The following is a 12,028-nucleotide window of genomic DNA, read 5'->3' on the forward strand; positions in this document are numbered from 1 at the left end:
CATCTGTACCCCACGTGCAGGTGACTCTAACCCAGAAAGACGGATTTCTCTGATCTGGAGTCAAGCTGATTCACAGAATATGGACGTAAATAGGGAGAAGACAGGCATCCAAATGTTCTTAAGAAATTGTAATCCGGAGGCAGTTTAAACAATACTTCATAAGGCGATTTATTCTTAAGAACAGGAGTAATCATTCAATTTATGAGAAAAGCTGTAGTAGAGACCCCTTCATCCCAGAACTTTGAAGGTGTATTAGAGGTTTTCAGTAAGGCGAAAGCAGTCTCTACCAAGTGCCTGTGCTTTCTCTCTGTAGTTCCATTTTTCTATGGGGTGTGTGGACAAGAAATTCGATGAACTAAACCTTCTGTTTTAAGGTAGGAGAGGAGACCTTTATATTCTCCACTCCAAATTGGAAATATCGAATTTTTAAGTTGAATTGATTTTCAACTCTGGTTTGGAAATCAATAAAGACTTGATGAAGATCATTTTTGATGTCGGACGTCATCAAGATGTCGTCAGCTCGACATCGAGGGTAGCGGCTCGGTATCGAATCGGGATCTCACTCGGACGACGACTGTCAGTCTCGTCCAAGAATGCTAACAGACAGATAATAATGATGACGTGCAATGCGAAAGTCCTATGTGTTGTACGTGCGTGCGCCGACGAGCGATGGATGCCGTTCCAGGGAGTTGACGGGTTCGCTTTGAGTGGGGTCAGACGGACCTCCTGAGCCTCGTCCGAGAGGGTCGAGGGCAAGTACGTCGCCGAACAGGGAAGCCCCGCTGTAATGCTCACATGCCTCGGGAGAACCCGACTCGTACTTGGCAGGTAAGACTCTCAATAATAATTCGTCGTTTTCTCAACCTGTCTCACTCTCACCTATCTAACCCAAGCGCGGAGGAGGCAATACGAAAGAGCACTGAAAAAGTAAGGGACGTAAGAATGCAGGGTAAGGAGGGGTATCTTTGTCGTGCTGGCGACGGATAACTCGTATCAAGGGAGAGCTGAAGATAGTAGGGATCCGATATTGCCGATGGCGAGTGACGAGCGGATGTTGGCGATGATGCCGGAGCCAACCAAAGGACATGGGCGGGAGGTAGTCGCGTGCGGGAGCCAGGAACATGCGGCAGACATAGCATGCGGATGCGCCGAGCAAACGCACCAGGCGGGCGCTACGCGCCGGCGGCCATAGGCTCAAGCGAGAGCGGGCGCTGACGGGCACGGAATGTGGCTGAGGCACCGCACAGGGACGGTGCAGCGGGGCAATCGACCGTCAGGCGGTGTGGATAGAGGCCTCCTGCGCCTGTAGTGGGCGCGTTCCGGATGTGGGAACGCGCGCGGCACCGCGGAGGGGCTGACAGGCGTAGTCCGCCAGGAAGTCCACGCACGCGCGTGGGTCGGAGGTGTCACACTCGTCCGCAGGGGTTTGAGGGTCAACGACCCATGGCAGGAGGATTGGTCCGAGCAGGGCAACCGCGGAAGGTCAGACCGCGGCGAGGGGAGACCAAGCAACAACGGCGTCTAGGAACATGCGGCGGCACGCTACGGTGAGGGACACAAGGCCTGACTCGTGGCATGCTGCCTAGCTGCGGGCCGCAATACGCCGACGTTCGAAGATGGCGTGCGTAGAGGACGGCGGCGATGATGAAGGCCAGGCGGGGCGGCGTCGGCGTCCGAGGACAGCGGAGCGCGGGAGACAGCTGCTGCGGGGTGTTGACGCCGGCGCAGGGCGATGGCGGCGTACGAGGACGACGGGGTGTGGTAGACGGCGACTGCGGGGTGACGGCGGCCGCGCAGGTTGGCGGCGGCGCCTGAGGACGGCGGTGGCGCTGGAGATGGTGACTGCGGGGTGATGGCGGCTGCGCAGGGCGGCGGTAGCGCCTGAGGACGGCGGCGGCGCGGGAGACGACGGCAGGGCGGTTCCTTCTCTTCACTCCTTTTTTCCTCCTTCCTTCTCCTTCTTCTTTCTTCTTCCTTCTTCTTCTTCTTTCTTCTTCTCCCTTCTCTCACGGACGTGAGTGACTCTCTGAATTCCCAGAGCTATAACTTTCAAGAAAATCAAGAGTGTCTGTCTTGGGCGCCCAACCCCTCCTTATATAGGATGGGTGAAGATGGGCCCCCTTTAAACAACAAACAAAGAAATAAGAAAAGGAAGATAAAGGGGAAAATGAGGCTTGTAAGGCCCATGGGAGGGGAAGACATCCTCATATGGGCTCCTCCCCTCGCTACACGACAATAAGGGAAACGGCGATGACAAAAGAAAAGGAAAAGAGAACAAAAAGAAAATGGATAAGTGGGATGCTCCGACGATGAGGTGGCACGTGCGTCATGTTGAATATCTGAACTCGGGGTCGCGCGTCACTATGGCGGCTCATCGTGTCGGCTGGACACGTGTTGGTGGCGGGCTCGGTGACATCGGTGGCTCCTCGCGTGACGGCTCTACCGTGTTCGGCGGTGCTGCGCCATCAATTTTTCTTCTTCAGAGGATACAACCATGTGTATCTGCTGAAATCATCAATAAAGATCACATCGTATGAGTGACCAGAATGTGAAAGGATGGGTGTTGGGCCCCAAAGATCTGAGTGAATTATTTCTAGTGGCATGGAAGAGTAATGGTTTGTGGAAGAAAATGGAAGCTTATGCGATTTGGAGGCATTACAGGAGTCACACACATAGTGTTTATTGAAAGGAAAAATGGGTAATCCAAATTTTTGAACCATAGAGTTTACAACTCTCATTTGGGGATGGCCAAGTCTGTAGTGCCAGGTTTCCATAAACGCCTTTTCTCCAGTAAATGCAGCTTTGTGTGAAGATTGTGGCAGAGGTAGTAGAGACCACCTCTAACAGTTCCTCTCAGGATTATCTGGTGTGTGACTTTGTTCTTCGAAAGGCAAAAAGTATTATGAAATTCGACATATACATTGTTATCCATGGTCAATTTATGTATGGATACCAGATTTTTAGTAATGTCTGGCACATGAAGAATATCTTTCAAATTCGATTAGAAGTAGAAATGTTTTATGAGCCAACAGAAAGAATTTTCAAACCTGTTCCATTACCGATCTGGAGTGTATTGTTGCCTAGATACTCCTGGCTTGTTGTTAGATTCTGTTGATTTGAAGTAATGTGGTGGGTTGTACCACTATCAGGATACCAGGCTTGATGCTCTATTGCTTGTGTTATTTGTGCTGTGTGTGCTTCTGCTCTCCCAATTGAAGTTTTCCAACTCTGAAAACTGTTTTGGAGTTCAGGGCATTCTCTGGCTCTGTGTCCAAACTGTGAACATAGTTGACACTAAGGTTGGTATTTTTGACCTTTTCCTCTGCCTTGATCCCGACGCTGATAGTTCCCTTGGTAGTTCTTTTGATTCTGATTGTATCCCCTTTTTGAGTTTGAATTGATCCCTGGGTTTTCTGACCCTGAGCATAATTGGCTGTTGATGGGAATATATGACTGTTGTCTTCGCGTGAGAAGGTCATGAAGGCATCATGTGTTTTCAGATTGGTCACAATCTCATCGAACTTAAGGTGCCCGAGATTTGCATTTGTGCTCACCACAAATGAGGCATAATCTGCACCTAGGCCTCACAGGAATGTGCTTGCTATGCCAGAAGGGTAGGGTGGTTGTCCAGCAGCTTCTAGTCATTCCACAACAGATCTGAAATATTTAACATATTCATCAATACTCATAGTACCTTTTCTCATGTTGTGAAATCGTCTCTGTAGATCCATAATTCGAGCTTGATCCCACCCAGCAAATACTTCTTCGAGCCTTTCCCAAGCCTCTTTTGTAGATCTTGCCTTACTAATGTAAGGACCTACAGACTCATAATTTTTTTGATGGAGGTATCTGAGGACTTGTTGGTCAGTTCTCCACCAAATCTTGAATGATGGATTCTCAATGGCATTTCCCTGTTCGTTAGTTATTGAAACAGGAGGAGGAAAGTCTTGAATAAACGTCATGAGTTCATACCCATGTAGTAATGGAATCATTGCACTCTTCCATATGACGAAATTGCTCTCATTGAGCTTGTTGAGCACCATGGCTCCGGTTGGAATAACGAATGGGACTTGTCCCATACTTGTCGAGCTGAGTTTCCTTGAAGATGATGCAGCCAAAGCAGAAGGGAAGATGGCGGACGAGTGTGCTCCAGTCATTTTGGCAGGCCGCCCAAGCTCTGATACCATGAAGAGAAACAAACCTCTCGCGCAGCAACAAGAACGAGGGTAGAGGAGAAGGAGAGGAGGAGAAGAGACACAGTGTAATCGAAGATCTTTGTTAATCCATAAACTTGTTAACAGTGGGTTTGTATTTATACTATAAGATAATAGTCGTTATATAGTTTGTTTCTATGTTTAATCATAGCCGTTATAACAAATTATAACGGCTATAATATAAACAGTCCTGGCCGTTGATCCTAATAGCTATATTTCATCCTAACGGCTATATTTGATCTAACAGCTATATTTGATCCTAACAACTATATTTCACCCTATCTATGTTTCGACCTATATTTCTTCCTATTCACTATTTCTTTAACGAGTATAGGGGTATGTGGCTTTATTTACTGGGCTACTTGTTATATTAGTTACCATTGGTTCATACCTGGTTATCCAACGCTTTGACTCGGGCTTGAACGGGGCTAGGAGTGTGAATGGAGTTAGAAACTCCGTTACTAGCGACAATTGGGATTGTATCTCATCTCCACATTCCATTTCAGGAATAACAATAATGCGAAAACTCGTCGCCCAATCTGTTGAGAAAGACCCTCTGATGGTGGAAGAATGAGAGAGGGATAGAGGTTTTGGGACAAAGAGGCAAGGAAAAAAGAATTCTCGACTTGTTTTTAATGAATAAAAAGAAACAGGCCATATATTTATAGGAAGAGGAAGGGAAATAACTGGTAAAAACATGGATCCATGTTCCCATGTTTTTTTCCGCATCTATCTCTAAACCACAGAATAAGGGAAGAACGATTCCTACGTGTTCCACGTTTTCCATGCTTCTATTCCCACAACTTTTATTTTTTCAACCCACATGCTTCTCCTGCATCGGGATTATTCCAAAAATCTCCCCCACAATCTTGATGCATCTCCAAAATAGAAACGATGCCAAGTTGAAGATGAAGTTCCACAAACTTGATCCTTCATAAAGACTTCGTAAGCAAATCTGCTAACTGATATTCAGAACTAACATAATGCAAGCTATCCTTCTTCTCTTCCAGGCATGTTATGATAAAATGGAACCTTGTTTCAATTTTCTTTGGTCGACCGTGAAGTACCGGCTTCTTGCTCAAGGCTATGGCATATTTATTATCTACTATTAACTTCACCCTCCTGTCTTTCTTGTTCTTCAATTCTGCAACTAGACATGCTAGCCATATTCCTTGGCATGCTGCTCTAGTGATAGCGCTGTACTTTGCTTCACATGAAGATAGGGCAACTACTTTCTGTTTCTTCGAATACCAAGAAATTAAGTTTCCTCCGAGGTAAAATGCCATACCCGAAGCACTCTTTCTATCATCCACATCTCCGGCATGATCAGAGTCACTATATCCGATCATTTCACATTCATCATCTCTCTTCTTATAGATGAGTCCCATGTCCTAGGTACCTTTTATGTACCTAAGAATTCTCTTGGTTCCAGTCATGTGTTTGGATGTAGGTTTCTCCGTATGCCTGCTCAAAATCCCAACTGAATACATCAAGTCAGGTCTGGTATGAGTCAAATATCTCAAGTATCCAGTTATGCTCTGGAATTTAGTAGAGTTAACTGGCAGAGAAGATGCATTACATCTGAACTTATTTCCTGCTTCAAGAGGGGTTTGTACCGCATTGCTTTCTTTCATGCTGGTCTGCTCCAAAATCTTTAGAGCATAGGCTTTTTGACTAAGCCTTATCACCCCGTAGTTCTGATGTACTTCTATGCCAAGATATGAGCTGAGCAATCCAAAATCACTCATCTCAAATTTCTTCTTCATGTCTTCCTTGAACATATTAATATCGTCATGATAAGATAATCGACATAAATGCTAACTAATAGTACACGGTCGGCGGTGTGCTTCATATACACGACATGATCTTGTATGTTTCTGGTGAATCCAAGTGAGATGGAACTCGTATCTAGCTTCAGATTCCATGCCCTTGGCCTTTCTCAGCTTCCACATGAGATGCTATTTCTTTTCTGCGCAAAGCCTTCCGGTTTTCTCACATAAACTTCTTCTTCTAACTCGCCATTGAGAAATACTGATTGATCATCTAGATGATGTAATTTCCACCCTTCTTGCCTTGCGAAGGCCATTGACACTCGTATTGTCTCCATTCTTACAACAGCGGCAAAAACTTTGTTAAAATCAACACCGAGTTTCTGAACATACCCTTTAGCGACCAATCTTGCTTTGTAGCATTGGATTTCTCCATTCGGACTGTTCTTCACCTTGTAAACCCATTTGAGACCGATAGGCTTACATCTGGATGGCAGAGGGACAAGTTGTCACATCTTATTTCTTTCAATGGCTTCCATTTCTTCTATCATGGCTTTCTTCCATTCTCCTTCATTCCATGCTTCAATATGATCTCGTGGTTCCTCTGAGATCAACATACACTCTTCTGGATCTAGATGAATCTGAACTGATTCTTCATAGATTTCATTCAGATCTCTATATCTTACTGGAGTTTGGTTTGACGAGTATGAACCTTGATGTCCTGATTGCTCTTTAGGTGTAGCTTCTTCAGTGCTTGATCCGTGATCATCAGAATGGGAATGGATTCGCTCCCCCTGGATGTCATCATCAATAAGTTCAGAAAAACCAGGAATTTTAAGCATACCTCCACTCACTTCACTTTCTAGATCTTCCCACTTACATTTTTCTTCTTCATCAAATATCACGTCCCTGGTCATGTGAATCTTCTTCTCTACTAGATCAAAACATCTACATGTCTTCAAACCAGTTTCATAGCGAATTAGAATCATAGGCTTTCCTCTATGATCAAGCTTCTTCTAATTTCCACCCGTCGGCTTAACATGAGCAATTGACCCAAATACCCTCAAGTGACTCACATTTGGCTTCCTTCCCATCCATGCTTCATAAGGAGTCTTTCCATCGAGGCTCTTCGTCGGTGATTGATTCAACGTGTAGACACATGTGTTGATAGCTGCTCCCCAAAACTTCAATGGCATGTCCTTGCTCTTGAGCATGCTTCGGAACATAGACATGATGGTTTGATTCTTTCTTTCTACCACCCTGTTTTGCTGAGGTGTGTAAGGGGCAGTAAGATGTCGTTTGATGCCATGCTTGTCGCAAAACTCCGCAAACTCTTTATATAGAAATTATCCTCATATATTTGTTCTTAGATAACCTGCCTTCAAGTTATTCTCTACTTCAACCATGAACTTAAACTTGGTAAAGAAACAAATAGCTTTTGAGTTTTATCTTAGTATCGATACCCAAGTTAGCCATAGAAAATCATCAATCAATAGCATAAAGTACCTTCCACCTCTGATTGTTGCTTGTGAAGTAGGGCCGCATATATCCGCATGCACTAGCTCAAGTGGACGAGTTAATCTGAACGAGGAGGCAGAAGGAAATGGCTGTCTATGTTGCTTTCCAGCTACACAGTCTCGGCAAAGACTGTCTGGCATCTTCAAAGTAGGAATACCGTCGACTATCTAATTCTTTGAGAGTCCGCTCAATGACTGGAAGTTTAGATGGCAGAACCTCTAATGCCACCTCCAAGCTTCATTATGGTCTTGTTGTACTGATAAGCACATCTTCTTTGTGCATAACTTCAGCAGATACATTCTTCCTTTTGTCTTATTTACGTTGGCCAACAATCTTCCTTCACGATCATGGATTGTGAGTCCTCCATTCTCCATCACAATTTTACACCCATTCTCGTCTAGCTGATCAAGGCAGAGAATGTTAGTCCACAATCAAGGGACATAGAGAACGTTACCCAATATTACGGATCCATTTGTCTTCGTCTCAAGGTGGATACTTCCTCTCCCACGGATATCCACTCTAGAGTCATCTCCAAATCTAACCTTCTTGTCAGATATTTCTTGAAGATCATGGAACAGAGATTTATTCCCTGCGATATGGTTGGAAGCTCCGGTGTCGAGAAACCAGAGATCGTCATTTGTTGATTCTTCACCAACTCCTAGGAGTAACGTCTCCATTTCTTAAATGAACGCCATCATTAACGTCGGTGGCTCCACTTCGGGTTGGGCTACATTGAGTGTCCGCTCTTTCTTTTCATTGCAACATTCTGATGCAAAATGCCCAAACTTCTGGCTGTTGTAGCAATGAATTTTTGACTTACCGAAGGGCTTTTGCTTACCCTCGTTGCTTCGATCACCAGTGCTCTTGCCTCGTCCTCTTCCACGCCCTCTAGCGCGACCTCTTGAGGGCTCGGCTCTTTCATTCTTCAAATGTTAACCACAACCTTTGTTATACTCAATTGATTGTGGCAGCAGAGAATAACAAATTGATAAGTACAAAACGAGTAATGTAATTATACATATTTTAACAACATTTTGGGATAATTTTTTGTGTATTTTACCTAATTTTATGAAATATTCCATGCCATGCACTAAATAGAGCAAATTATAAAAATGATGCATTTTAACGTCATTTTCTGCATGTTATACAATTTAAATATTTTTTAGTTGAAATATAAATTTAATACCTATTTAATTTCTCATGATCTATTTAGTATATGGTCTATGAAATTAAAGGGGAAAAATCTGTATCAAAATTCAAGAATGAAAAATAATTAGATATAAAAAAGAGGGGGACTATTTTGGGCTCGCTAAGGCGTCAGGCCTCAAGCTAGCAGCCAGGTCAGCGAGCATGCAAAGCTCGAGCCAGCCAGCCGGCAGTGAAGCCCACACACGAGGAATCGGCCCAGTAGGCCCAAATCAATCCCAGCTAAGGCCCACAAAGATCATACAAGAGAGGTATGTATTTCATTTAAAGCTCACATATTACAACCCGCGATAATTTATACACGGCATCGTTTTCAAAAAGTTTTTCATATGGGATGTAAATGCCACAAGTTCTTTTAGTCTCGCATTGGGCCGGGTCAATGAACAAAGGGATTGCGGCCCAACGGTCCGCGATCTGATCAAATTACAAACATAATATGATCGGGCTTCGAGCCGACACGGCCCTAAGCCCGTATCATTTCGGGCAATTTTAAAAACAGCGAATATGATCTCCCCCGTTCGATGCCTCTTAATGAAGATTGGACGATAGAGATCTATTTTGTCAGTTTAACTGCTTTCTTTTTATTTCAGGCCTCGCGATTGGTCGCAATCGCTAACACAGATCGCGAGACACATCGGCAGATGAATCAAAGCACGTGGAGGTGACATGGGCTGCTAACGGGGCAAGCTGATGCGATTGAGGTGGGTACACCAGTTCACGAGTGCAATTTAATCGCAGTCGTTGGATTAAATGGAGAGGATCTAATGGCTAGGGCAATTGCGTCCATTCTCCCCCCTAGCTGTCGACTACGCCAGCCGGAGATTGTTCCCTACTGGCGAGGGGGGGACAAGCCGTGATCTGACGGCCGGGGAGGGCCGAGAGCCCCCAATTTCAGCACCTTTCGACCTTAAGCCATTATGGCGATGGAGATCCCTTCTGCATTTGGAAGCAAGCTGCAGCATTGTGCCAGTGCCAGAGGTTGTGGACAGCAAGGGAGGAGCCAAGGAAGCTCTGAAGAAGCTGGGATTTGCACCCAGTTGGAGGACAAGAGCAAGGGACACCATAAATCAAAGCTCGGCGGTGACGATCGGCGCCACCTCTCTCGTCTTAAAATCAGGATGATTCAGGTTAATTTAAGAGTCCCCTCAGCTAAGTTTCATTTAATCATATTAACCTAGACGATTACATTTTCATTTAATCAGAATGGTGATCGTATTTTTGTTGGATTTTGATTCACGGATTTCTTCCGGGCATTTCATCGAACATCTAGTGTGTTTGATCAATATTCTTTGATTTAACTAAGTTGTATCCCAATACCCTTATAAAAACATTAAAAATATATCCCGTCTTCTTTTGGGCACTCTATCGAACAGCGCACGGGCGTTCGACATAATCAACCCTCTTATCTTCTCCTAATCAGTACTTGAAGTCTATCAGGCATTTTGTCAAACACCTCACGGGCGTTCTATAGAAACCCCCACTTCTCTTTATAAAATCTTCATAAAACATATTAAAAACTTATAAATAGCTCCTCTTCTACCCCTCCTCAGGGGCATTTGGTCCAACACCTCTCGGGTGTTTGATTAAATCACTCTATATTTCATGAAATATACTTTAGGAAAATCTATAAAAACAATATAATTCATATAAAAACCTATAAAAACCACGTATATTAATTTTGTGATAAAAATCTTAAGTATATAAGTAGTACTCTATAATTCTAACCTATTCTACAGTTATATAAATACTTCTTACTACTATTATTATCCTTTTACTCCTCCCTAGTAGCTCCCCACACCTAAATTCTTACTAGCATATTATAGTCAGATACCCACTTATTCTCTCCGTATCTATCTTATTAATATATAGATACTGCTCTAGTTACTGTGTTCTCTCTTAGTATCTATACATATACTCATCTATATAACTCTTCTTCTTTCTTCTATCCTCTCATTACTATTCATTCTTATAAAGTACTTTATATTTCTTCGCTAGCTACCTAGTATCTTAATTCCTTCTAAATCGTAGTTGCTATAAAAGATATAATCATATATCTAATATTCCCACTTCTATACTTACCGTATTAATGTAATATTTTCTCAACTTATCACTTCATTCATCTTGTTATCTCTAGTATTATTCTTATATCTTAATAACTAATAACTTGATTATCAAATCTAAACCTAAAGGCCAGTCCCTGTGGAGACAACCTTACTCCAACTGTACATTTGAGTAACTTTCTACTTTTTATAAATTTTATTTGATTGTAGGCAAATTAAAATTACAATGACGATTAAAATTAATTATGCAATTTGCCTTCGTCAGTGCTCGCCTCTTTCATTCTTCAAATTTTCACCACGACCTTTGTTATTCTCAATTGCTTGTGTCAACAGAGTTTGCTCCTCTTCTTCGACCTGATGATCTCGGATCTTTGCCTCATCGGGAGTCATCGTCTCAAAATTACCGAATTGCTCCAATATTGAAGTAATTGGATTAAATTTTGGTGGCGTAGATCTGAGTAGCTTCCTTGTTACTGATGCTTCAGTAATATCTTGTCCAAGGCTTCTTAACTTTGCCACAATATTGGAGAGTTTACAAGATAAGTCATCACTTAACTCGTCCCTGCCCATCTTGAGATTTTTGAAGTCTCTCTTCAGTCCTTGAATTTGATCCTTCTGAACACGGTCAACACCCACATTAATCGTCTTGAGCGCCTCCCAAATCTCCTTCACAGACATCTTGATGTTGATTTGCGCTTGGATCTCCTTCGGAATCGCTCCAAGGAGGATTGAGAGAGTCTGACGATCCTTCTTCCCTGGCACGGTCTCTTCTTCAATCGCTTCCCATAATCCATGCGCTTCCAGAAACACCTCCATCTGATCGGCCCACAAGGAGTAGTTGGTGTTCGTTAGAACAGGAAATAGCACTGGTGGTGCCATATCTCCTGCCCTAGGTGCTCCACTTCTAGTTCCGTTGATGACACGCTCTGCAAAAAAGCTTCCTCCAGCTTGAAATGCCTCTTCACCTCTTCTTGGCATGATGTGGTCTAGATCGGAGAAAGAAAAAAAGCCTCAGGATCCTTTCTGCTCTGATAACAAATGTTGAGGAATACCCTCTTACGGTTGAAGAATGAGAGAGGGAGAGAGGTTTTCGGAGAAAGAGGCAAGGAAAAAAACTCTCGACTTGTTTTTTAAGAAGAAACAGAACATACATTTATCGGACGACGAAGTGAAATGACTAACTAACAACGTAGATCCATGTCCCCACATTTTTTCACGCATCTATCTCTAAGCCACAGAAGAACAGAAGAACGTTTCCTAC

The 12,028-nt window shown here is 43.5% G+C and overlaps 1 protein-coding gene across 1 annotated transcript; it reads right to left on the reverse strand.

Annotated features, from left to right (window-relative positions):
• Nucleotides 1–11,028: 11,028 nt before the first annotated feature.
• On the reverse strand, nucleotides 11,029–11,646 carry LOC144702526 (uncharacterized). Its single transcript, XM_078574577.1, has one exon. It carries the CDS (start codon nucleotides 11,644–11,646, stop codon nucleotides 11,029–11,031), a length of 618 nt encoding a protein of 205 aa, XP_078430703.1.
• Nucleotides 11,647–12,028: the final 382 nt, after the last annotated feature.

This window comes from Wolffia australiana, chromosome 4 (assembly GCF_029677425.1).
Source record: "Wolffia australiana isolate 7733 chromosome 4, ASM2967742v1".
In the NCBI taxonomy this organism is placed as follows: Eukaryota; Viridiplantae; Streptophyta; class Magnoliopsida; order Alismatales; family Araceae; genus Wolffia; species Wolffia australiana.